This window comes from Balaenoptera ricei, chromosome 3 (assembly GCF_028023285.1).
Source record: "Balaenoptera ricei isolate mBalRic1 chromosome 3, mBalRic1.hap2, whole genome shotgun sequence".
NCBI lineage: Eukaryota > Metazoa > Chordata > Mammalia > Artiodactyla > Balaenopteridae > Balaenoptera > Balaenoptera ricei.
Window position 1 is genome coordinate 76,995,837 of NC_082641.1, and position 25,113 is coordinate 77,020,949.

Consider the following 25,113-nt stretch of genomic DNA (forward strand, 5'->3'; position numbering starts at 1 on the left):
GAACCTGCTGTATAAAAAAATAAATAAAATTCAAAAATTGAAAAAAAAAAAAGAGAATACAGAAGACCCTGATGACAGTTTTACTCCTGTTACTTTAATCTTAGAACTCAAATTTAATTAGAAGGTAACTATTCTCTTCTAAACTGTTCTAGGACCAAGGGATTCTATTATAATCTGCATTATTTCTACTGTTACCACACAACCTTGACATAAACACATACAGCTCTCTTGCCCACCACTTAGATCTAATAATATATTGTTTTTCAGTGGCAGGATGTGTGTAAAGTACAATTTAGTAAGTATAAAGTCAGATACCAAGAGTTTCTGCTGCTATCTGGCCATCAAGTAGATTGGAAATGATGATATTTGCCAGGGTCATTTCCTTTTTCTGCAACAGGCATCTTTGTTAAATTAGCAGAGTGTACAACAATTTTGTATTGTCCACTTTGCTTATCTCAAAATTCAACAATAAATTCCTTTACTGTGTAAAATGGTTTAAACTGATACTCAAAAGCTGTCCTAGGAGTCTTCTTGTCTACCTGTGCTCTTGTTTACTCTAAAACTTTTTGGCTCAAATTGCTTTCGTAGGCAATTATATTTGGCATATGACCAAATGCAAATGTTTTTTAGTGAGGCTGATGCCAGATAAGTTTTTTTTGTTTTGTTTTGTTTTAAAGTAGAGGGAAGGATTATTTATTTATTTATTTATTTATTTATTTATTTTTGGCTGTGTTGGGTCTTCGTTTTGTGTGAGGACTTTCTCTAGTTGCGGCAAGCGGGGGCCACTCTTCATCGCGGTGCGCGGGCCTTTCACTATTGCGGCCTCTCTTGTTGCGGGGCACAGGCTCCAGACGCGCAGGCTCAGTAGTTGTGGCTCACGGGCCTAGTTGCTCCGTGGCATGTGGGATCTTCCCAGACCAGGGCTCGAACCCGTGTCCCCTGCATTGGCAGGCAGATTCTCAACGACTGTGCCACCAGGGAAGCCCCCAGATACGTTTTTTATTATATTTAGAAAAAAAGTAACTGGAAATAAAAGTAAGGCATTCAAAATAAATGAGAGGTTTAGAAATCCCTATAATTCTTTAATGGTAGTATTTGGACTCACCATCCAAGCCAGTTTTAATCCAACCAAGATACTGGGAAGCAGAGCACACAGATTTGCCCATCAAAGCACTGAGGGTGCTGGAGCCCAGGGCTTCTTGATCCTGCTTGCAAGATTGTCCTGTGTAATAGCCGCGGGCATAAAGAACTCATCCAAAAACACAGGCAAAGCCCAAGCCAGAAACTACATGCAGGTGGTAAACACCTCCAACAGCTAAAAAAGTAAGAAGGGAGGATACACTTCCAACTAGAGGACTAGTTTATTATGAAGGGATATCACCCAGGAATGGCTGGATGGAAGAAATGCACAGGGTAAGGCATGTGTAAGGGGTGTGGAGCTTCCATGCGCTCTCAGGGCACAGCACTCCCCCAGCACCTGCACGTGTTCACCAATGCAGAAGCTCCAAAAATGGATTTCTTGTCTTTTTCCAAACTTCAAGACCTTCTCAGCTCCCCCAGCTGTCTAGAACAATCACTATGATCTTCACACCAGCCATTTATCACTGTTCTCTCAAAATTTGCCAAATATGGGAAAACCCATAGAAACGAGATGAAGTAAGATAAACAGGTCCACCTCTCTGCCAAACATTTCTTAAAATAATTAGGCATGCCCTTGAAGAATTTGTAATATTATCAAGTGAGGAAAAGGGAAAGGTCAGTACAAAATGGGCTGAGAAATTTTCATAATTTCCAAATTTGGAGATGCTTTTCAAAGAAAGAAAAATACGTAAAAGGGTATCTGTCATTATGGAAAAAAACGGAAAAAAGGATAAGAAGGACTTCATGTAATGTGGACCCAGAAGTACAAGAAGCTAGTACATTTCATCAATTACTTTGTTATTATACTATGATAAGCAAGTTTGAATACAAAGTAATGAGATTGAGGTAGCAAGTTACATATGACAGCCATCCTGATTTCCTTGTGGTCACCAAATACAGCTAATGTTGCTATAAATTATGAAAATGAATTAATTATTCAAGGAATAGCTAGAAAGCATCTACTTGAAAGAGCTCATAGCTTATTGAGGAAGACGGAAACAGACATATATATATAATAAAATGTATTCAGTGTATTAACAGATCTATACTGATACTTAAACTGGTGGTATATCCCAAAGAGAGCAAGGTAGAACTTTAAGAAAACACTGAAAATAGTATTTTACTTGAGGGAAAAAATATGCAGTGAAAGCTTTTCCTCTAAAAAGGATTGAAATGTAATACAGCATTAGCCTGCAGTGGTGTTTTTCTCATTTCATTTTATAAGTAAAATATTAAAGGTTAACTGAAGCTGATCTTTGACCTCTCACTTTATAATACTATGAAGAAAACCATTGTTTAAGACATATTTCTTAGAATAACAAAAGCCAAAGAGACAAATATGTTGGGTTGGATTCCTATTTTTGCTTTTTTAGTGTAAAATTCCCTTTATTATTATTAGTATGTATGCATTTCTTCAGGCTGTATGTTTAGAGACTTGGAAATCATGTCAACTATGATGAAGAAAGAATTTTCTAAACTAACAAATTCTTCTGTACACCATGTTTTATTTCAGTATTGGCAGGTTTCAATGTGTTTTGCTATAAAGACACATATGTAACTATTGAAAATATAAAAATAGGCTTTAAAGTAAGAAAAAAATTCATATAATTCAAGCAATCATTCAAAATTACCTTGTCTTTGTGCAGAGATGTCATGTAAGCTTCAGAATACTCTTTTTCTTCACCACATTATCAGATTAACCTGCATCTGCCTCACTTACACACTTCCTTCACTGAAACTTGAACTCCTGGGAGATTTATGAACTCCTAGGAGATTATCAAGATTCTCTACCTTGCAGGTAGTTGTATGAAACAATGCATTTTGCGGTCACAATATGCTTTATGAAAAGTAATATTATCTCAGATCACTTTGCAGACTATGAATATGTTCTTTGTTCCTTTTAAGTATCTTATATCAAATGAGATTCCTCTTTCTCAACTCCCGTAACTTTTATGCACAATGTTCCTGACATCTGGAGAAAATTTCTGGATATCAAATTCAGATAGCCTGACCATCAACTGGTCAAAACTGCCACCTACTGGTCAGTCTTCAGATCTATTTTTCAGTTCACCCAAGCATTGCCTTACCATGATAAGATCCCTTGCTTCAAAACAGTAAAGATCAATTAGAATACCAGACTTACAACAAAGCTCATCCTGCCTAGGGTGATCCAAAAATACCAAATTGCACAAACCTGCCAATAAAGTCATCCCTTTTCCCAGCGTCTTTGTCCCATGCAGTAATATCAATGATTCCGCCTCTTTCTTCATAGAGATGAAAATCAAATTGTTCCCTCCACTGAGGATTCAAAGTTTTTGGCATAATCTGGAAAACCAAAAAGTCATTACTGTCTCCTCAATATCAGCCTTAAAAAATTTAACTTGAGACATAAATCAAACTTTATGTACTATCTAGAAAAGCATGTGAGCTTCTAGAAATGACGGAAATAAGTCATTAGGTCTCAGCATCTTTACTACATATTGTATGAGAGAACCCAAAAGAATGTGTCCTGAAAACCAACAGGCACCCTCGCATTATTTTGAGTAACAGATAACAGATATGAATTACATAGAAAAGGCAAAGAGTCTGTAAGTGAAATAGCTCACTCAGATACTAGCATTTATTTTACATAACCAGTTAATACACAAAGATATAACTCGTAGTCTGTCATCTTATAATAAAGAAAGATGAGGATTCCCAGAGTTTTTTTCCCTCACTTCCCACACACATAAGAACTGCGAGCTGAATAATGAAGAAAACAGACAATGAAGTTCTGTGGGAGCAAGAAGAAAAAAAAGTAATTTTGGGGTGGTCAGGCAAACTTTTACCTTAAAATTATAGCACTGATGTATCATCCCAATTTTATACATGGAGAAACTGAGACCTGAGGTTTAAGTGACCCACCTACAGTCATTAGGATTTAGTAGCTAGACTCTAACTCAAGTCTTTTATTAGAGCTTCAGATCTCTTTCCCCAAAGCACTATGCCAAAAATGTTTGTGAACTAATATGAATATGTGTGTGTATAATCTCCACGTCGCATATATAAGAAAGATATCTGACATGCAATTTTGTAACTTCAAGTATTCAGATAAGACACCTGGTGGAAACAATGAATCAAGTGACTCATACTGATGTGTTTTAAAATTTCATTCACCATTGAGTTAGACCACATTCATATTTGTTTCCCTACTCTTTCTTTTTAGCAGGAGGGCATGTAGCGGCCTTTTCTCTTTTTAATGTATGAGAGGCAGATCTTCAGATGTAAAGACTTTGAAAGCAATGAAGTATGTTATGTGCAAAGGTAACGCAAATGAATCACAATTTTTAAAGTTCATAATCTGAAATTAATCAGCAATAGATCATGGAAAGAAAGAGCAAAGAGAGACACATGTCCATAGCTGGGTTTCATATTTCATACCTAAAGAGCAGAACTATAAAAATAAGTAATGTTTTAAGCCTACCAGAACATGGAAATAATGTTAATTGATAAAAGACAAGATAGAAGTGGTCACAGGTACCTATTTTTGGAATCAGTAGTTTCTTTAAAATGCTATTATTAAGCCCATGGCAGAAAAAAAAGACGACACTGGATGGATGGTATGACAATTCAAATGTCTCATAATTGGGTTCAGATGAACTCCTTCAGTATTTTGGGGAGTGGTCTGTCTTACTTATTTGGCCAAAAAAGAACTTAAGCTTTCAGTTTTCTTTTTTTAGGATTGTCTTCCCTATATGATTTCCTATAGGTCAGAAGTGATGCCTTCCCCTTTGATGTGGGCACTTAAGAAGGTAACCAATCAGCCTGCTAAGAAATCACCTCTGTGATATTTCTAATACAAGATGGGTGTAATCAGTTGTCCCAAGCTGTCAATGGATACCAGCTATAGAAGCTGACCATGAAAGAGGCTGTATTTGGATACAACACAGATAAATGTAACTATCACTATATAACCATGACTACTATGACCTTTACTAATTATTATTATTTTTGTTAATAATATGATAGTGACATGAATATTTAATATAATATGTTATTACTAATAATACAAGTGTTATTACATAATATATTTACTACTGCTGCTACTCTTCCTCTTCCTTCCGCTACTACCGTTTATTGAGTATTTATTATGGGCAAAGCAATATTCTAAGCCCTTTACATGCATGACATATAGTATTCAATCTTCTCAGTAACTTTATTAGGTAGGCATTATTTTAATTCTCATCCTCACAGACGGGGAAATGGGGGTATGGAGAGGCAAAGTAACTTGTGCCATGGCACACTGCTGTAGTGGCAGCAGGACCTTGGCCCTCTGTTTTCTAAATAAATTTTTAAAACCTTGCAATCTGCACTGGTGCAAGTCAGTTTGAAAAAAGGGTTCAGAGTAATGCACAAATATTTTTCATACATGTCAAATAGTGCTATTTGTAGTACTTGTACTAGTACTAGATGCAGTAATAATAGTAGCCAACATTCTCTGAGCACGTTATGTGCCCGGCATTGACTTAGGTTTGCTATGGCTTTTTTTTTTTTTAAAGAGATAGTTCCTAGTATTACTCCGTGTGATAGGTGAAGAAACTGAGACATAGAGAAATAGTTTACCAAAGGTCACACAGTACATAAAGTAAGAAATGCAATACAATTGTTAGTACTGTTGCCTGACATGATGTTGAAAAGTAGTTCTGTAAAGCATTAAAAAAGTGTCTAGTGTTTTCACGTCTCAGAGCACGGCTATTAACCAACCACTGCCTTCCAAGCACTGATGGGAACACAAAAGAGATAGGTCACCTTGCTCTTGTACTTCTGATGCCCAAGCCGGAACTTCACATAGGGGTCACTCAACCCATTTGAATCCATCGCCTTGAGGTCTCGCCCCTCAATCAATGTGATGCTGACTATTCCTCTCCAAAGATGTGGTTTTCTGTGCACGTCTGACAGACGTAAACTTTGGGTCTGAAACTTGTGGCAAAGGAAAACAGAATTAGCTTACTGTGTTTTAAACCAAAATACCACATTTGGCATTACCCTTTCCTCTGTTGTTATAGTTTTTCAAAAATAAAAAATAGGCAGTTACAATTTTAAAAAATAAAAACAATTAATAGATTATTAGTTATTATACAATTATTGATAAATATGAAATTATCTCATAAATTTAAGGTTGTTGTGTAAAAGAGGTGTGTGCTCAAAATAAAGTCTACTTTTTCAACTCTTAAAATTACTTGTAGATATTTTAAGATTACAGAATATTTGCATATGTGTCAAATATGCCTGTCTAAATATGCATAAATAAATATAAATGTAAAAGGCCTCATCCACACTGTGATATGTAATTTTTAATTAGTAACAGTTTTTCTGCTGCTTCAAAGTTTTTATTATGAAAAATCATAATAAACACATCTAGCATTTGTCAGTAACAGTTTTTGAAAATCTTTTTTCGTGTTACAAGTGGATTTTACAGGCGGTTTTTAGTTCTAAGATTAGTTTTAAGTTCTATTCAGACAATTAAAAAACTTCTTTATTGCCACAGTAAGAGATAACTGAGTTTCAGCTCTCTAAAAAACTACTTAAGGTACCATAGAACAGAGAAAAGTCAATATGCCCTCCCGAGATAGCTTGCTTATGCCTGAAACTTGCATCACAAATTTTAAAAATTACATATGTGATTTATATTGGCAGGTATGTTTCTGGATTTAGTTCTCTAGTATCTGAACATTTTCTTTTAGAACTTTTAATTGCTCAATTCTAAGCCACAGTACTCAAGCCAGTGAACAAACTCAGAATTTTTAAAAATCAGCAAGTCTAAAATTGCCATATAATCTCTTGAACTAAATAGCATATAAAACAAGCCAGAGAAAGTAGCTAAAATGTTAAAGATCTTTTCAATCTGGATTCAGAACCAAGGAGTATTATAAAAATTGCTGTTTGTTTTTTTTTTTATGTTGTCAAGCACGTTTTCTTCACTTATAGTGATTTCATGAAGAAATTCAATGTTTCTCTCAACCTCAGAGTACTCCACTTCTAAATTATGGATTAGCTCTACTTTTGGCCTAATTCTTTCCACACTAAAGTGATAGTCTATTTTGTATAACTCCCCCTCCCACTTTGAATTCTTACTTTTTCCCCATACCATAATATGGCATAGTCATTTTTTACCTATCATCAAAAGTCATGCATTTCAGGATGCTTCTCAGGAAAATGAAAACTATATTCTTCAAAAGATAATACTTTTAATATTTGAACATGTCCATGGAAATCCTTCTAAATCGCATTGCATATTTCCCTGCCTTGGTGGTCAGTAAATTTTAAACACCACTTCTTGGTGGCTCTGCCTTATTAATATCAATGCAGGACTTTGCCTACACATCCCTCACCTCTGTGAGCCCAAGAGCAGTGTCACCTGTGTTCTGAAGAGAAGCCAAGGTTACAGGGAACACCTGTAACTTCCACAGGACTCCATACCCCACTTCAGTGAAGCCCCTCTGCTCCCATCTGTTTTATATCAATACTTTGGGTTTCCACATTGATTTTGTTTGAGCCAAGGATTTCTCAGATTAAAATAATTGTTTAGAATTCATTGCATCAAATAATTTTCAAGTTTTTTTTTTTTTTGGTTCTAAGATTTCATGCTACTTACTTTATATAATGCAGCAATCAATTTCAGTGCCTATCTATCTATCTGACAACTGCTGCTCTTGAGACTACAACAGCAGACTCTAGAGAATCAGGTTCTCAATTATGCGTCTGAAACTTTTGTTAAGGGGTATGAGTGGCAAAGAAGGAAAACAAATTTTTGGCAAGTAAGAAGAAATAATTATCTTAGGGAAGACTAAGGAGTTAAAAACTACCCATTTATATAGAGCTTTAGACTTTGAAAGTGCCTGTATATACATTACAGAATTTGGTTTCCACTAAAACCCTATGAAGTAGGAAGGCAAGTCCTGCTATTTCCATTTTACTGATGAGGAATTTGAGGCTCCAAGTGGCTGGGCTAATAGATGATGGATACGGGACCAGAACCCAGTATTTCTGACCTTTATTCCTGAGCTTCTTCCAATATTGGTCTTTAGGGCAGAGACTCTCCCCGAGGTTTCAAAGTAGTCATGATTTAAGTATAATATTGCTAAAGGGTACTCTTCAGTTAGGTGAGTTGCTTATATTTGAAATGACATTCCGGTCTACATTTTCCTACATAGCTAATACATGACATCACCTTCTACTTCTCTGTCATATGAGCACATATATTCATACTTACAACATTCCAGCTTGTAGATGGATATACTTAATGACATTTCCTACACACTCTAGCAGCACCAGTCATACACTACACTCATCAAATAACAGTTGGGTACAATCTAGGTTTCACAGCAACTTCGGTTAGCAATGCCGAGTTAGGTACTTGAATGGTCCCATGTCTGAAACCCTTACTTGTTCACTCCTCCTCCCATTTTTCACATGAGAACAAGAATTTTACTTTTAAGATGAGAAGGAATGCTTTCCATGGGATCCTTCGTGCTTTCACAGAAACAGAATGAACTTAATGGAGGCTTTACCTAGTGCCACTAGTTGTTACCAAATGCTTTTCTATAACCTGGAGGAACATTCCCAAAGCGACTTGGGAAGCTAAGAGGTGGGGGGTGGAGGAGGGGAGAATATTTCTTAACAAAAACAGGGCTAGTGACTGTGGAAATTAAGGTGACCTGTATAAAAGGCTAAAAGGAAAACAAAGGTTGGGTTCTAAAAATGTACCAACCAAATATCATTTTTTAAAGTGATGTTTTTTCAATCTATTTTTGTTAAAATGGTACTCTTCTAAAAAGAGACTTCATAATTCAGCTGTGATTTGACCAGCTACATAGTCATGAAACAGAAAAATATTTAGTCTGAGTGTGAAGAATAGGAACTTGAAATAAAATTATAAGGTAAAGGGGGAAGATATAAAACTTAGGCTACCAACAGGAGAAAAGACAAGGGCTTAGCATAAATGTCTCCTTGCATCTTTCTAGCAATTTCTGACTATGTGACTTGGGCACACTGCTCCCTCTCTGGACCTCAGTTTTCTTATCTACAATTTCCAGACAGTACACCAGGCCCCCATGTACTAAGAGCACTGCTCTGAGTGTGTGTGAGGGGGTTGGTCAGGGGGGTGTGTTGGGGGTCTGAATGGAAAAAAAGTATATACCATAAACAAAGAAGATTTAATCCACTTAAGATAGCTATTACTAAACTTACTTTTTAAATCAAAGTTTTGGGGAACTCATTGGGGAACAAGTAGAATTCCACAACTAAAACAAACAAACTTTGAAAAGCACTAGCGTTAATGCTCCCCAACATAGCTTCTGAGTAACTTGCTGTTCTGGTTAAAGTGTCCTTCCTCTGTATAGCAAAGTTCTCCAAGTACGGTCCACAGAGCAGTGGCGTCAGTGTCACCCAAGGAACTTGTTAGAAATTCAGATTCTTTAGCCCCATCCCAGACCAACGGAATCATCAGCTCTGGATGCGGGGCCCACTGCTCTGGTTTAACCAGCCCTCCCTGGAGAGGGCTCTGATGCGCACTCAAGTATGAGACCACCAGCCCCCGCCCCTGCTTTAAAAGTTCTAAGGTGCATGCACACTGGTCTTCTCCTATGTTCTAATAACTAGTATTAATTACTATAATTGTAGACATCATCCACTCTCTGGCATGGATACTATATATGCTAATTAAAGTCCTTCTTTAGTTCTGCTTCCTAATTTACTGATGAGGAAAGCACATTGGTCTGGATATTTGGAACATTTAAAGAGAGAAATAGGAGGCCATTGAAAAATTATGTGGTTTGTTTAATTTATTATTTCCTTTGTTAATGATTTTTCTAATAGGATGTATCTAAACAATTAACTGAATAATTGATAATCGGTCAACCAAAAATTACTTATTGAGCACCTAAAGGGCAAGGAGTGTTAAATACATCCAAGAAATCCCTCAATAAAATTAACATATTACAGTTGGTACTTAGTCATCTAAGGTAATGTTTTCAACTATGTCCTTGTTGAAACAGGAGGGAAAGAAAAAAGAAGGGAAGAATAAAAAGGAAAAGCAACCCAGCTTCGAAGCAAAGAGCCAACTCCACAAAAGGAAGAAGTACTCTTTGAACTTTTAAAGCAGGAATTCCCCAGTTTTAATGGGCAATTTGTTGAAATCGCCAGGCCTGATCCTCCAGGATATGATTCAGTTCTTGTGGGCAGAGATGCACGTGTTTCTCCAACATGTGCCCCATGTGGTTCTCATGCACACTGAAGTTTGAGATCCACTCTCATAAGGAATATTCATCCAAGTTCAGATTTAATAAAGAATATCAAGATACCAGGTAATAATATAAATTTCAAAGTCTCAGGTAATTAGTCAAAGACATGTATCTTTAGTAAGATTTTAGAATTAGTGAGCTGGCATTTTAAACAGAATATTAGTTTATGTACATTATTCCTTGAAAACGAATTCAAGATTTCAATCCCTTTTCATATACATAAAAGACGTTAGGATAGGGAATGGTTTTCAGAAGAGTAAGTCAGCCATGAGAGTTCACAGCTCATGCAAGCTCAGAAAACATAAGCAAACTGGTTGAACTTACTTGTGCATTTTGGTAATGAGCATTCTGAAGCTCTGCTCTGCAGAAGCCCAGGACAGGAAAAGCAGTCCTGCCGCATCTCTGGATGGAAATGCATGATCAGAGCTGTATGGGAAATCTTTGGGCAACTATCAACACCTCATGTCAATCAGAGTTTAGCATCACTCTTTAAAAAATATTTGAAAAAAATATGTATTTGCTTCTCAAGTCACTGTCAGAAAATGTCTCCTAGCACAATGAAGACAAATGCCAATGCCATGATAGTTTCCACCCTCTTCTTTAGTAACATAATGCTGCAGTGGTCAAGAAAATAAAGTACAGAGATTATATGGTGATGGATCCTGTTTGAGTGGTTTCAGGTTTTTATTAGTAGGTGTAGCAGAGAAAAGAAACAGAGCAAGAGAAATCATGGAAAGAATCATTTTCCCATGTCTGTTGCTCCAAAATTTTTGGAGACTGTTTCCAATGTCAAAAAAGTGATAAGGCTCCAGAAGAATAAATGTTGCATGGACAGGCAATAACTATAATCATGTTAACTGCATCCCACATGTGAATCTTTTGTAACTTTTAAAGAGATATTTCTAAAGTAACAGAGAAATTTTGCCCCACACAATACTTATCTTTGTTGCCTTTGCTACTAAAAAAACAACCCTAAGTTCCCTTCACTACTAAGACTAAGAGCAGCAAGAGATGGATAAAAAAGATACAGATGAACAGGAAACAATGCAAGGAAATTATCATGGTGGAGCTAAAAGTCTGTATTAAAACACTTCTAGAGCAGCTAGACAAAGTTTCCAAACAACAGAATTATGAGAGTCATCAGCTTTACTAATATCAACAAGGAGGACTGAATTAGGCCAGTCTGAAAAATGGGTTAGATCACACAAAGAAGTAAACATGTATTGAGCAGCTATTATGTGCTGGAGTTTTCATAATCTAGTGTTTTTCATGACAAGTATTTTTAAGGTACAGAAACTGAGGCACAGAGAAGATAAATACCCTACTTAACACCAAATGGCTAGAGATTGGCAAGTCTGAGATTTTAATCTGGAATTGCTGATAACTAACTGATGATTTTCCCCACTACATCTCAATTTGTGGACAGAGCCTAAGAAGTTCAATCCCAAAAATGCATTTAATTTGTACAGGATTTGTTGAAATACTTTGATTTAGGTTTAGATGAAATATATCCCTGGGTATAGATTATTAAGAAAGGCTAATCAAGGGCTTAAAGGAAGAAAAAGTTTTCGAGTGGTAGTAACTCTAGCATACATTGTTAAGCAAAACATATGAGAGTTAACTGTACTTCATAACAAACTGTAGTCTCATTAAAAAGGTGAAGTTGTAGAATCTTTCATACAAATTAAGAACACTTCTGCGTTCCAGTTCTCGTTAATAAAGTTTACTAATTGCATTTCTTAAAAACTGGATCACTAATGATAAATTCCTATTATTCTAGATCCTGATTAAAACAGAGAACAAAACCAAAAAAGTCTGTTTAGACTTAACGTGTGGCTAAAGGAACACTCAGTCATACCAATCTTCTCCCTGTTGTGTGCAAATAATCCTTGGCTTTTGTTATCTTGGATTTTTTTTTTTTTTAACCTGTGTACAACCTAATCCTTCCAAATGAGACCTAGACACTATGAAACTGGAGTGAAAGACATTGCTTGTGTCTTTACAATGGCTGTGTGTGGAGGCAGCCCTTTCCTCTATCTTCAGCACAGAGGTGCACATGCTTTTATTTAATCAAATGATCCACAGACACTACAAAGAAGAGATAATGACAGCCTGGAATGACTGTTTTGTGCTGCAAAGCTTGGAGCGTGGAGCAATTATTAGCTCAATCCCAGGCACAGGCATGTTCTATCTTTCCCTTTTCCTGCTGAGTTTATTCCAGTGAATTGCACCTGGATGATAAGTCCAACAAGTAGATTTGTTCTACAGCCCATCCATCCGCTCAAAGCAGGATTGCCTTTACAGAAAACCCTCCCAGTGCTTTGTCCAGCCTAGTTTGAAGTGTCTCATCTAATAATAAAGCTTCGATCCCTTTTTTTCTTAGAAGATGATTCACTGGCGCTATAATCCTTAGAGAAATTCTCCAGGTTTTTATCTGTAAACTTTCTTTCCTATTTCTACTGCTTCTTGATACAATTTACATTGTCAGGAAGGTATTTATGTTTACTTCAGATGTTCTAACTACCGTCTCTAAACTTAACTGTGGCCAAACAAAAGCTCTTAAGCTTTTACTATATTTGCTCAAAATATATACTAATAGAAAAGCACCATATAACTTGTAACCTTGTTGGTTTGCTGAAGTAATCTATAGGTTTCTACCAATGGTATGGTAAAGAAACAATGAGTCCTGTGTTTCACTTACAGAGCCATTTTTCGAGACTTTAAATTAAAAGTTAATTTTTTTTCCTGAGGGTCTTACTTTCATACCTATTGATAGAAATAATACCTGAACTTTTCTTGGGTGTATGTCATATACAGTTGAGTTGTTCAGAATGTAAGCACTTCCGCACAGGATCACATTCTTGTTTTACAAAGGCAATATCTCTTCTCCTTGGTCTGCAGGGTCTTCCTTTAACCACACTTCTGTTTGATCCTACCATAAGGTAGTGCTCTCACATAACTCTGGATTGTTCTGTATTCTATGCACTCCTTTTCACCCATTTCATATTACGATCCATTCTCCATTTTTTTTGTATGAGGTATCTTGGCATAGCCCAGCCTTCTCCATTTAAACAATATTAAAATCTCTCTTTAATTCACTACAATGCTCTCATAAGATGGATTGTTCAATTAGCTCTCAGTCATCAGAATCTAAATGTCTAGTCAATGGAGATAACTGAGAAGAAACTTAAATGTACTAAATATTTGAAAGAACTGCACTGAATTACCATCCTTTAATGGGAAGTTAAAAGTCTTTAATGAAATTCTGACTTAGAGTAATCCAATTGGCTTCACATATTTTTATTACTCTCATGAGAAACATGATAATTGCCATAATGACTGCTTAATGTTTTGTGTCCTAAGATACCATGTTTTGATAAATTATAAATGGCATGCTTTTGGAAAGATTAGAATATCCCTTTATCACTTTTCTTTCCTTTATTCTGCTCTCAAGAAAATTAAGATACAGCAAGTAGCACTGACATTCGCTGAGCAAGTTCTCACCAGGTTTAGTTTCACTCAGTGTAACTCAGCTACTGTCTCCTGGACACATGTATTAATCCTTATAAATAAGCTGTTAAATTTTTCTTTCAAATCACGTTCTGTTTAATTCACGAAGTGCACATACTCTCTTCATGTAAGATTTTATCTGAGCTGTTAGGTTTTCTGCATATCTGAAAATGTTATGGGAAACCTCTTTTCATATACATCTCCTCTAAAAGTTCATCAGAATACAAACATTGCTGGGGCAAAGGTCAATGAGGCTGGTTATCAGAGTGACCTTTGAATGTGAATATGAAAGATCACACTGATCTAAAGCAGACTTGGTCACTGATTTTCTGATTTTGTAAAATGGAACCTAAAATACAGCACCATCACAGCCCTGAAACATATCCACTCATTGATGGCTTAAGGAGCTGCAGAGGAGAGGGTCACATAACGCAATAAGAATTTGAAAGGCTGTCAATGAAGACTAACTAAGGGGCAGCTCTACTTATATATCGCATCTCTATTCATCAACCCCAAAAGGAACTCGAGTGCCTTAAGTCTTCACCAAAACATTTATTTCTATGACATTCAGAAAGAGAAATATTGGTCCTGATCATACCATTTAGCTACTCCAGGGCAATGGCATCACTTCTCTGGGCCTTAGTTTCCTCATTGTTAAAATAAATGACCCCGAAAGGTTCTGCTTTTATGACTCCATTTGTTTGTCACTCAATATATGCTCAGAAGAAAGACAATAGATCACTGTATTTCAGATACAAAAAAAGCTATCTTTTAAATGTGCGTATTTGATATTCTAAAATAAGACAGTTTAAGAGATTGAGAAAGGTTAGTAAAGAATATTTAAGGATGGATACAACCAAATGGGAAGTACTGATAAGTGGAAGACTAATTTGGAAGTAGAAAGTGAAAAGAAGAGGCTGAAAAAATCATTTGAAAGGAAAATCCTTGAACAGTAGTGTTTATGGAGTTGGTCCTGGTGGCAAGTCTTCAAAATGATCATGCTGCATATTTGTTGCATGCAGAACAAACACAACACAGAACACCCCTGAATTCTACTTTGTTGGCATATGAATTCACCGTAATTGTGGGTCTTAAGAAAACAGAGAAAAAATTTTCCCAAAAGCCATTTTCCATTTAAAGTAATGGAACAATTCTAAAGCAGTCACTCTGTGTGTTCATGGATAATGCATGAACATATAAGAGGAAATACTATTTTATCAACAATACAGAACAACATCAGTGATGGCAGCCATCAGTAGACTGAAAGGAAATGAAGAGGCTATAATAATTAAAATGAGCTCACACAAACACAAGACTGCAAAAAAAAAAAAAAAATGTGTGTGGAGGAGGCAGAAGATAAAGAGATGTGGGTTTACTTGCTCACTGGTCAAGTCGATGCATGACTTAATCTAGTACCTGCCCGTCTGCTTATGAGATGCTGCAACAATCTTAAAATTCTAAAAGGAGAAATGTAGTTTTCAGTCATGAGCAGCTTAAGAGCCAAGAAAAAAAAATGGCAAAGTTCTATGAGTGTAGCATTTTCATTGCAGTATCTATTGCTAGGTAATCATGTGCCAAGTGTGAACATTCAAAGAAAGAGGGAAACTTTTGAAGGCAAAGCAGTGAGTGCATTAGTAATAAGTCACACCTCGCACAATGCAGAATTAAAGCAGAGGAAAAGGATGACAGAGCTCATTTTGTTTAAGTCATGAAAGCGTAAATAACATTAAATTGCAATGGCATTGAAAACAAGTTCTCTGTGGAATTTTCTTTCTTTTTTTTTTTTATTCAAAGCAAAAGCAGAGTCGCTGTTTTCTAATTCATAGGATTTTTTTTTCAAAGAAAAAACACTATCTAGTATGTATATAGTACAAGATCACCGTAATAGAAGTAAATTTTTCCCAGATAGATGGAACAGATTTTACAAGAAGGGAAAAAGAACCTTTATGGACCCTCTAGACAGTGCCATCATATTCCTGAAAGATCTGTGGGCCTCTAATTGTTAAGAATCTGGGATAAATTTGGGCCCACAAGGAACTGACTTCAAAGCAATATGTTAAATATATGAAGTTCTTAGTTTTTACAAATGAAGAATGAGTCACCTAAATTCAGAGTTAATAAAGAAGACAAATGAATACATCTCTCTGAGAACCTATTTTAAAAAGGGAATTTCTTAATTCACATTTAACTCTCAAAATAACTATTCAGAACCAAAAGTCAAGAACATTAATATAAAGGATTTAGACATTACCCTCCAAAAGAAAGACTTCACAGAGAAATAAGATCCAACCACTTCGTTTTCTGAGAGTTCCTAAAAATAAACAAATATTTAGCTAAATTTTGAGGTGTTCTGAGAATACTTGATTGGCTCAGCAAAATTAAGACAAGTAAAAACCCTAAAATTATATATGCTAAAGACACTTTGGATGTTTATAAACTGTAAGTTTTTTTCTTTTGAATAAAGTTTTTTTATTTCAATTAAAGTTTGTCTTATTCATATCTGATACAATGGTAGTAAAGTTTAGAGAGGATTATTTCTGTAATTTTAAAAGAATATACTTACCTCTTTATTAGTTGTTGATTAATATATCTGAGTCTAACATTTTGTTTTAAAAAGTAGAACTGTTTAAACATATTTTAAAATTCTGAAATAAACCAGATAATATCCATTCCTTTTAACAAAAAAATTTAATACCACAGACCTTCAGAGCATTTTCAAAGATAGCAGAAATCTTATTTATAAACATGTACCTAGTCAAATTTGGCTTAATTCCTTACTAAAAACTTCCTAGTTTTATGATATAACATTTAATATATATGATATAAATTACTTAGTTAACTGAAGCTCCCCCAAAATAATTTTAAAAATAAACGAATACTAAGAAAAGGTGGCTATTTAGTTGGAAACAAAGCAATGGATTCATATTGGACATTTTATTACTTAATCCTCAGACTTTTATAAAGTGAAACCAGTTTGCCTTTAGGAAATCAAAAGCACAGTTACTCACTTTTAAAGAGAACATTTAAATTACATGCATCCTTTAAACTTTCATGTTTTGCATCCTGTCTCTGGGTGTTAGTTATGGTAAAATTATGGGAAACTGATGACAGTTATGAGAAAGCATCAGCCTTTGACACTGTGATGTAGAGGAAGCCGTTTTGTAATTTATTTGATTATTCCATGATTTTGTGTTAGCAACTAAGATGGTTGCTAACACAACCATCTAAGATGGTCCAGCACCTCTCATGATACCTAATTATGCATAGTAGGTGCTCAATAAATATTTGATTGACTGTTAGTCACATGGAATTTCATTTGCTTAAGGATATATATTTCTTTCAAAGTGATCCTTCCAAAAATCATATCAGAAAATAATAACGAACCAAAGTACTTTAGCGTGTGCAGCAATTTGAGTAATTTAAGTTTAGCTAGAATTATATCAGAGATCATCTATGCAATCTACCTGTGCTTTTTACATGAAATCTATTTCTTAATGAAACTAATTACATTTTCCTAAGTTACTTGTATACAGTTCGGTCAGGTAGCATACTAATGTCAGGGTCATCAGGAAAAAGTCTTGAGTTTAAGACATGGTTTTACCATCACTACAGAGTTATAATTCATTTACCCTTACAGGTATGGTTCTCATCTGCCACACTTAGCACACTGTTGTATCAGTTTCTGAAAAGAAAATTCTAAAAAAATACACTTACATTTGGACGTGAGGGCACAAATCTTAGATGGAATGATTGCAGTTTTTTTGATGTTATGCTACTGTTTAACTCAAAGAAACCTTATTCTAGTTTTTGGAAAAGATGCAGCTTTTCCTATTCTACTGCCAATTCTCTTCTTACCTTGATTCCCAGTTCTCTTTTAATTAAGCAGCATGCTTAGCAAAATGTGGATAAATTTTAAAGTATCATATGAAAGAAATTATTTCTCGAAGCTCCTTACACAAATAATTTCCCCAGAGTCAATAACACAAGTTATTTAGCTAACATTGAGTTTTTTCTCAATGTTTCTCGATTGCAAAATGTATTAAATCAATGTGAAAGTCTTGGCTCTAGACTTGACAGTTACAACAACTAAGACAACCATTTAGCATTTAAAAATATTGTTACTTCATTTAAAGTTTAGGTGGTCTAAGGTGATCTAATACTGAAATTGCACCAACTCCATACTTTCCATTCTTCCTCAGATGAACACCGAGGGCAATGATCTAATTATGTGATTAGTATGCAAAGAGCAAAATGAGACTGATGAATTGGTGGCGGGGAGGGGAGATTTTAATGATCAAGATTTAGAACTTACATTTCTCTGTTAAAATTTGAGAAACAAAAATACCAGTCACATTTGGATCCACTGAAGTCCCCAGGCTGTGCTTTTCATGCCATGTTTAACTACTTCTGTCATTATTAACTAAAATTTATATTTCATTTTACAACCCACATTGTCATGTAAATTTAGGTCTTTATTTCAAATGAAAGAAGTTAATTTTCCTGTGGACCCTTATGGCATTTATAGCTCTGATAAATATAAAATTCACAGCAAACTAGCCAAGGCCTTCTTTGCACTAGAGTTTCTAATAATAACAATAACAGAAAACAATAATAATGAAACACCTGGAATTACGATAATGAGTTCTAAACAAAAGTGGTGATTTTAATATGGAGGGCAAGAAAAGCAGAATAAACTCTTCAAGAATCCCAGGGAAGACTTGTCCTAAACTATAATTATAGATATTTAGTTACATTTCAGTCTCCATCAAGACAAGAGGTTGGTAAGTGAGGGAAAGTGCCATTTTAAAAGTGCTAAAATTATAAAGTAACAACAAATGGAAACAGAACAAAAGCCAGAGGTATCAAGTTGATGAAGGAAAATAATTGCAGTTATTCTGAATGATGAATTGTTCAACTATTTCTGCTGAGGTTTTGAATTTATTAAGTAGCAAGATCCATTGGTAATATTGTTTTTAAATCTATTTTTTACCTCAAAAAACCAACACATACTAAGAAAATTTCTCCTCAAAGATCAAAAATCCTACTGTGAATCTAAGAGTTAATGAGATTTTAAATTAAAAAATCTAGAACATGTATTCTTTTTCTCAGAGAAATAAAACTAAAGGACAGTTCATTTTTTCCCATAACAAATGAATATGATGCTATTTTTCACCCTTCTATGTAAAATAAATCGCAGAATCTTCAATGTCTTTGCCATCAGACAAACAAGGATAGCCACTGAACTTTTACTGAAGGTGGTATCTTTTGTTAGCCTTAATATGTACAGGCCTTTAAACCCATTGTGTGTTATTTTAATTCAGCAGTTCTATGACACTCAAGACATTCACAATAGATTGGAAATTGTGAAGCCTGAGATTCCAATGTCAAAGTCAAGCCAGGTAGTAGTATTATTACACAGCCTGTTTTTATAGGTGCGTAATTTCCTTTTATCAATACCTCTTTGGGCATTTAAGAGGTAAAAAATGAATAAATTCTTAAGTAAATAATTTTCATAGACTTTCCTGGTCAGACTGCAATCTAGCTATCAAAGCTGTGGCTCTCGGATGCCTCCGTCAAGTTGACTAAGCCTATCGATGTGTCATTGAAAACAGGGACGTGAAGTAAGTAGAACTGCACACCGAAACACAATTTTCTGGTTCCTCAAATAGATGTTCATATCATTTATACTCATTAAACATAAATATAATCCCCCTGCAACTCCCACTGTCCTTTTAAATATTGTTGAAGGGAGAGAGGCAAGGTCAGCTCCCCAGAGGACCCACCCTGTAGCTGAAGCCTGGCCTTGCTTTGTCTTTTATTTTTTTTTTGGAAATTTTACCTTAAGTGTTTCATATGTGTGTGTATGTTTGTAGATATGTATATATAAATACATGCATATGTATGTATATATTGCTGTCAACCAGGGCTTGTCAACCAGTCCTTACAAAATTATGATTTAATTTCATTGTAAACATTTAGGGGGCTTTAAAACCAATAAATCTCCTCCCGGTCACACTCAATTTAACATATATATACACATACATATGTGTATATATATGTATATCTAACATATATACATATATGTGTTAAATATATCTGATATACATTGTATGTATATACATATATACCTTTGAATTAAAAGGCCATGTAATCTGTGAACAAACCCTTAGCTCCATCATCCTGGAGTCAAGTTATATTAGTTCCCTTCCCTTTGATCAGCCCAGAAAGGGTCTTGGGAAACCATCAGCTGACTTGGTAGCACACGTTAGCAATGTGAAGGCCAGTCTATGACCCCACAATTAAACATCTTAGAGCTAGCACGCAGGCATTATGGAATCCATCTTCTGCTTGAGATTACATTTTGTCCGTTCACTTTGTGCCAACTCATCCAGATTCTCTCCCCAAAGGACCCACAACATTTTAAAAATTCAACATGAGTGGTCAAATAAATGTAATGCCATTGTTACAGAAATCCCTGTAGTTATGAATTACAATACATAAAAATGTATGATATCTTATACCTATGGGAAAACCCTGTCAAAACAGCAAGAAAAAATCATCTCAATATAAAATTTAATTATGGCTCCATGTATTTTGAGGGGATAATCAAATATTTACTGACATTAAGCTATCTCTATTTTAAATAAACTTACTACAAATTTTAGGAGTGTAATTAATTGAGGTAAAAATACAGTCCTTTATAATGCAAATGCTCATGCTATTAGCCCTTTGTTTACTGCAGCATTGTGGACTCTTAGAAGCCTTAATTATGAGGTTGACTTTATAGCATTTCCAAATAACAGAAATTTGGGAGGACAAAATTAATAGTAAGAATTTTAAAAAGAATTTTATATTTCCTTCAAAAACATGTAAGCAACTAATTTTTTCAAATACATAGGCATAATCATTTGAAATGAGACATCAAAGAAAAGCCATTTTGGTCATTCACAGTTGAGAAAGTCAATGACCAATAAAGTTTTCATTTTTTGCAATTTTTTAAAGATCATCATCTATGTATTATCAGGATATGAGGTCTTTGTAGGAAGGACATGATAATTGTTAAATAATGACTTTTTTCCCCACTATGTCTGACTGTGTGAGACACTTAAAAATGTGTTAATCTGTTTCTCTACCGTTCCTTAAATTAAAGCACTTAGAGGTTTTCACTGATGCATTTTTAATGTGTCATCCAAGGTGTCAGGTTTAACTACGCCCTGCAGACTTACAGTGTTGAGAGTGTGCTCTAGTTTAAATTAACAATATCCTTGCCAAAAGTCTTATTATAAATTGCCTCATTCAACCAGTGAATAAAGTGTTTTATAGTTCATTAAAATTATGCTAAGTGATTAAAATAAAATCTTTATAAAAAAGATACATTACTAAAAAAATAAGCCATCAAGTAACAGAAGATATGCTAATGAGACGTCATCACATAGTCATATTATATTATTCAAAGGATGAACTCTCTTTAAAACAGTTTTCAACTGTTATTGTTGAGAACAGAAATTGCAATGTGTATGTCTTTATATTATTACAATGGTTACTTCTCATAGAATTAAAGTGATTTATTGAAAGCACATAAATTTATTATCATACCCACTGATAAACACATTCTTCTATGTTAAAACACACACAGTGTAGTATAAAATCCTTTCTGCTTGCCATCTGATAGAGGCAGTTATTTCATTATTTATTTTCCATTTTTTGTTTGACCCCCCCACAGAATTTATTCACAAAATTCATATACACCTTCTCTTCTAAGCTCATGAAACTTTCTTGTTGAATAATTTAGCCTTATAATAAATTATCAATGATAAGCTTCTTCTAAAGAATAAAATATTACAATAACTCAAAGCATCACCATTTCTCTGCCAAAATGCATTTTGTCACCTAAGTATAATACTTTGACCAGGATAATTATCCAGTTGCTCAAGTTTATGGAGACATCAATCCCTTTCTTCTTAAAATAACATTTTTCTACAACAGCTGAGTGTGGGCAGAATTAGAAATGTGCACAATGGAAAGTGTGCTTGTGGAAAACCAGAATGAATGTTTTAAAGGATGCTACTATCCCCAGAAGAGGAAACGCTACGGAATTCATAATTATTTACTGGCCAACATATCATTTAAATATATCATGTACTTTATACATTCTTCCTTTTCAGGGGTAAGTTAAGTGTATTTTTTTCCTACTCATTATTAGGTGGTGACACATTTACTCCAAATAATATCTAAGTCTGTCCTGAACAGCAATTACTCCTCAAGTCGTCTCTTCACCTCTCTTGTTTTCATTAGTAAATACAACCCCACATTATGTGATTGCCACAGATTAGATTTCCATAGCAGAAAAAATCTGCTATGGGCAAGACAATGAAAATGAAAAGCAGATATTTAAGTATTGGGAAATTCCATGAGCTGATGAACTTGTATACAGGGGAGATGTGCATATTAAAAGCTAACAATGTCAATTTAGCACTTCCCCGCTCCATGGTTATATCACTTCTGAAAAAAACAAGAAAGCAAAGAAAAACTCCATACTGGAGAGAATATCTAACAACACTACCTGACTCTATTGAAGTCTTTGCCACAAAGTGTATAATTCTCAGATCTCACCTTCACCATGGGTGCTCACAGACAGGCAGCATACAGAAGCCCTGCTATAAAAAAGCAGACCTCATTCCCAGAAACCAAGATTCCAAAAAAGAAAATGACCTATTTATATGAAAACTTCACCTTTGACTTTGAGCATAGTTCTATCAAATGTAAAATACTTGTATTTAAGTGTCATGCAAATAAATTATATCCTCTTTCCAAAAATAAAAGAGGAAAAATCTTTACTCACACAAGAATCTTTAAGGGGAAGGCTGAAATCATTAGAAAAGGGATGCATTTCCACAACACAGTAACATAGTGACACACGCAACTACACGGTACAGTCATTTATCCCTTAGTTTCTCAGGAGGCACAATTTACTTGAACATTGTCCTGCCTCCTTCAATCCCTGGAGGAAGAATTGGGGAAGCCGTCTCATTGTGTGTGAAGGATGGCGGACTAGGTGGTAATTGAAATTTCAAACTTTCCCTGGATTTTGAATTTAACACTCTGCTCTTGTAACACTAATATGGATGAATATGGCACATGCTTTAGGGGACAGTGACAAACTGAATGAATTATTAGGTATTCAGTATGTTCTCAATGGAAAAAAAAAACAAATGATTTTCTTCTACACAGCATTCAATATCCCCATTAAATTTTATAAAACTGAAAATCCCTTAGGCTAAAAACCCAAAAGCCATATTACCATGTACACTAAAAATAATCTCCCAATGAGTGCAGTTAGACACAGGGAATTCTGTGTCATCAACGGCCAGCTAGGAAATTCACCAGTTTGAATGTACAATTGGATTATTAGTAATTAAAAACTCTAAGAAGTTTAGATATAAAAATAGTAAAGAGTAGATGTTTATTATTTATTTTTATTTTTTTTGTAGATCAAAGGAAAAGACATGGATTTGTGTTGACTTAACTGATCCTTAAGATTAAATTTAAATATAAATTAAATGAACTATTTAAAGAAGAATCTTTGTTTGTTCTTTTATCTTACAATAAAATAGATTATTCCCACTAATTAATACTAAAAACTATATAATATCCTGTTCTAGCATTACATCTTAACTACAACTGGAAGAGAGATATTGCTACATATTAATGGATTACAATGTTTTTACATAGATATAGTATAAGATAGACACAGAATGAAGAAAGCCAAATTACCTGAATTTTTAAACATATATACTTTTAATATAACACTAATTCTGAAGTACAATTACAAAGAAAAAAGTGTATTACAAATATGAACAGTGTAAACATTTCTTTAAGATTGTTGAAATTTTATTTTGGCCTGTAGAAAACATAGTGAACACTAAGTCAGAAATATTCAGCAGTTTTCCTTAATAAATATTTTTCATTTTATTAAAATGATAAAGGTGATTTTTAATGTGGACCTGACCTTTTTATGATCCAAATTATCTTTTGGTCATTAATTCTATAATAACTGGGAAGAAAGTTTTTACAGTAAGAAATACTTGTTAAAGCAATTAAGACATTACCATAAATAAAAAATCATTTTGATATAAGTATTTTCTTAATTCACAATAATGAAAGTGACAAAATCAAAGAAAAATTTAAGTAATACATTTCAATAAATTTTTAAGCATGATTCAATCAGAATGGAAGAAAAAAGATTGTCATGTTCCAGGGTCTAAGAAAATGAATCACTATTCAAAAGGGATACCAACTTTTAAAAATAGAAATTTGAGCAAAAAAGATTTTTACAAATAAAATCCCTTTGATTTATTCCAAGGAGTAGTCATACAAAAGTCAGTTTCATCTTGATATTTATTTGTGTCCAAGAGTGGTACCACCACTGAACAAATTAGAAGCTTAGTTTATATCTTATATATTTTACAAGTTATAAGAAGAGCCAGAGCTTGGTAAGTTATAGGATCCATAAACTCCTCTCACTCCCAAGAGCTATTTATTTCTTGAAGTGAGAAGAGGCAATGATGGAAAATTGTTCTCATGATACACTCCAAAGATGTAGCAATAAAGGGATTTTTGAGTTTAGTAAATCTTAGACTCAGTTTTCAGTGAACAAAAACAGTAAATTACATGGATCTTCCTTCTCTCTGGAGTTGTCCCTACCCTAGTGCCATTATTTTATACCTGATCTGGAGCAAAGGCATTTTCTAGACCCTGTGGTACAGAGAACAGAAACCAGATGTTGCGAATGATGCTGAGAAGTGACCAGAGATTAGCAAGAGGATGATTTGGATGTGATTGATCAGAGTGATTTCTATTTACTTAAAAAGCATCACATGGTTTGCTTAAAGTTTATGGGGAAAAAAAAACAATTGAAGAGTGATGAAATCCTGAGGTATAGTTTAAAGAGGTATGAGAGAGATTGGGAAAGCAGCTGATAGTTCTTCTCAACAAGAAAAGCTGAAAGATCACATGCTAAGCATTACCTTACTTGATCTTTTCCAACTCTTCCTCATTAGCATTGTCTGTAAATGAAATAAAGCATTTTCATTATCTTATCACTCAAGTACAGGACAGGGCAGCCAATTGTTTTCTGGAGGAAGCTTGACATTTAAACAGCAAACAGTTTCCAGCAACAATT

The 25,113-nt window shown here is 34.5% G+C and overlaps 1 protein-coding gene across 12 annotated transcripts in view; it reads right to left on the bottom strand.

The window, feature by feature from the left end:
- The window catches only part of MCTP1 (multiple C2 and transmembrane domain containing 1), a 557,626-nt gene that overhangs the window by 212,030 nt on the left and 320,483 nt on the right, over positions 1-25,113 (bottom strand). For 7 of the 12 annotated variants that reach the window (XM_059916779.1, XM_059916781.1, XM_059916778.1 and 4 more), the window contains 5 exons: positions 24,959-24,997; positions 16,183-16,242; positions 10,746-10,823; positions 5,929-6,099; positions 3,335-3,465 (listed from right to left, as the gene is read on the bottom strand). In XM_059916779.1, coding sequence (XP_059772762.1) covers positions 3,335-3,465; positions 5,929-6,099; positions 10,746-10,823; positions 16,183-16,242; positions 24,959-24,997 — 479 coding nt within the window. The remainder of the gene's footprint in view (positions 1-3,334; positions 3,466-5,928; positions 6,100-10,745; positions 10,824-16,182; positions 16,243-24,958; positions 24,998-25,113) is intronic. The other 5 variants (XM_059916784.1, XM_059916783.1, XM_059916790.1 and 2 more) reach the window with 2 other exon arrangements.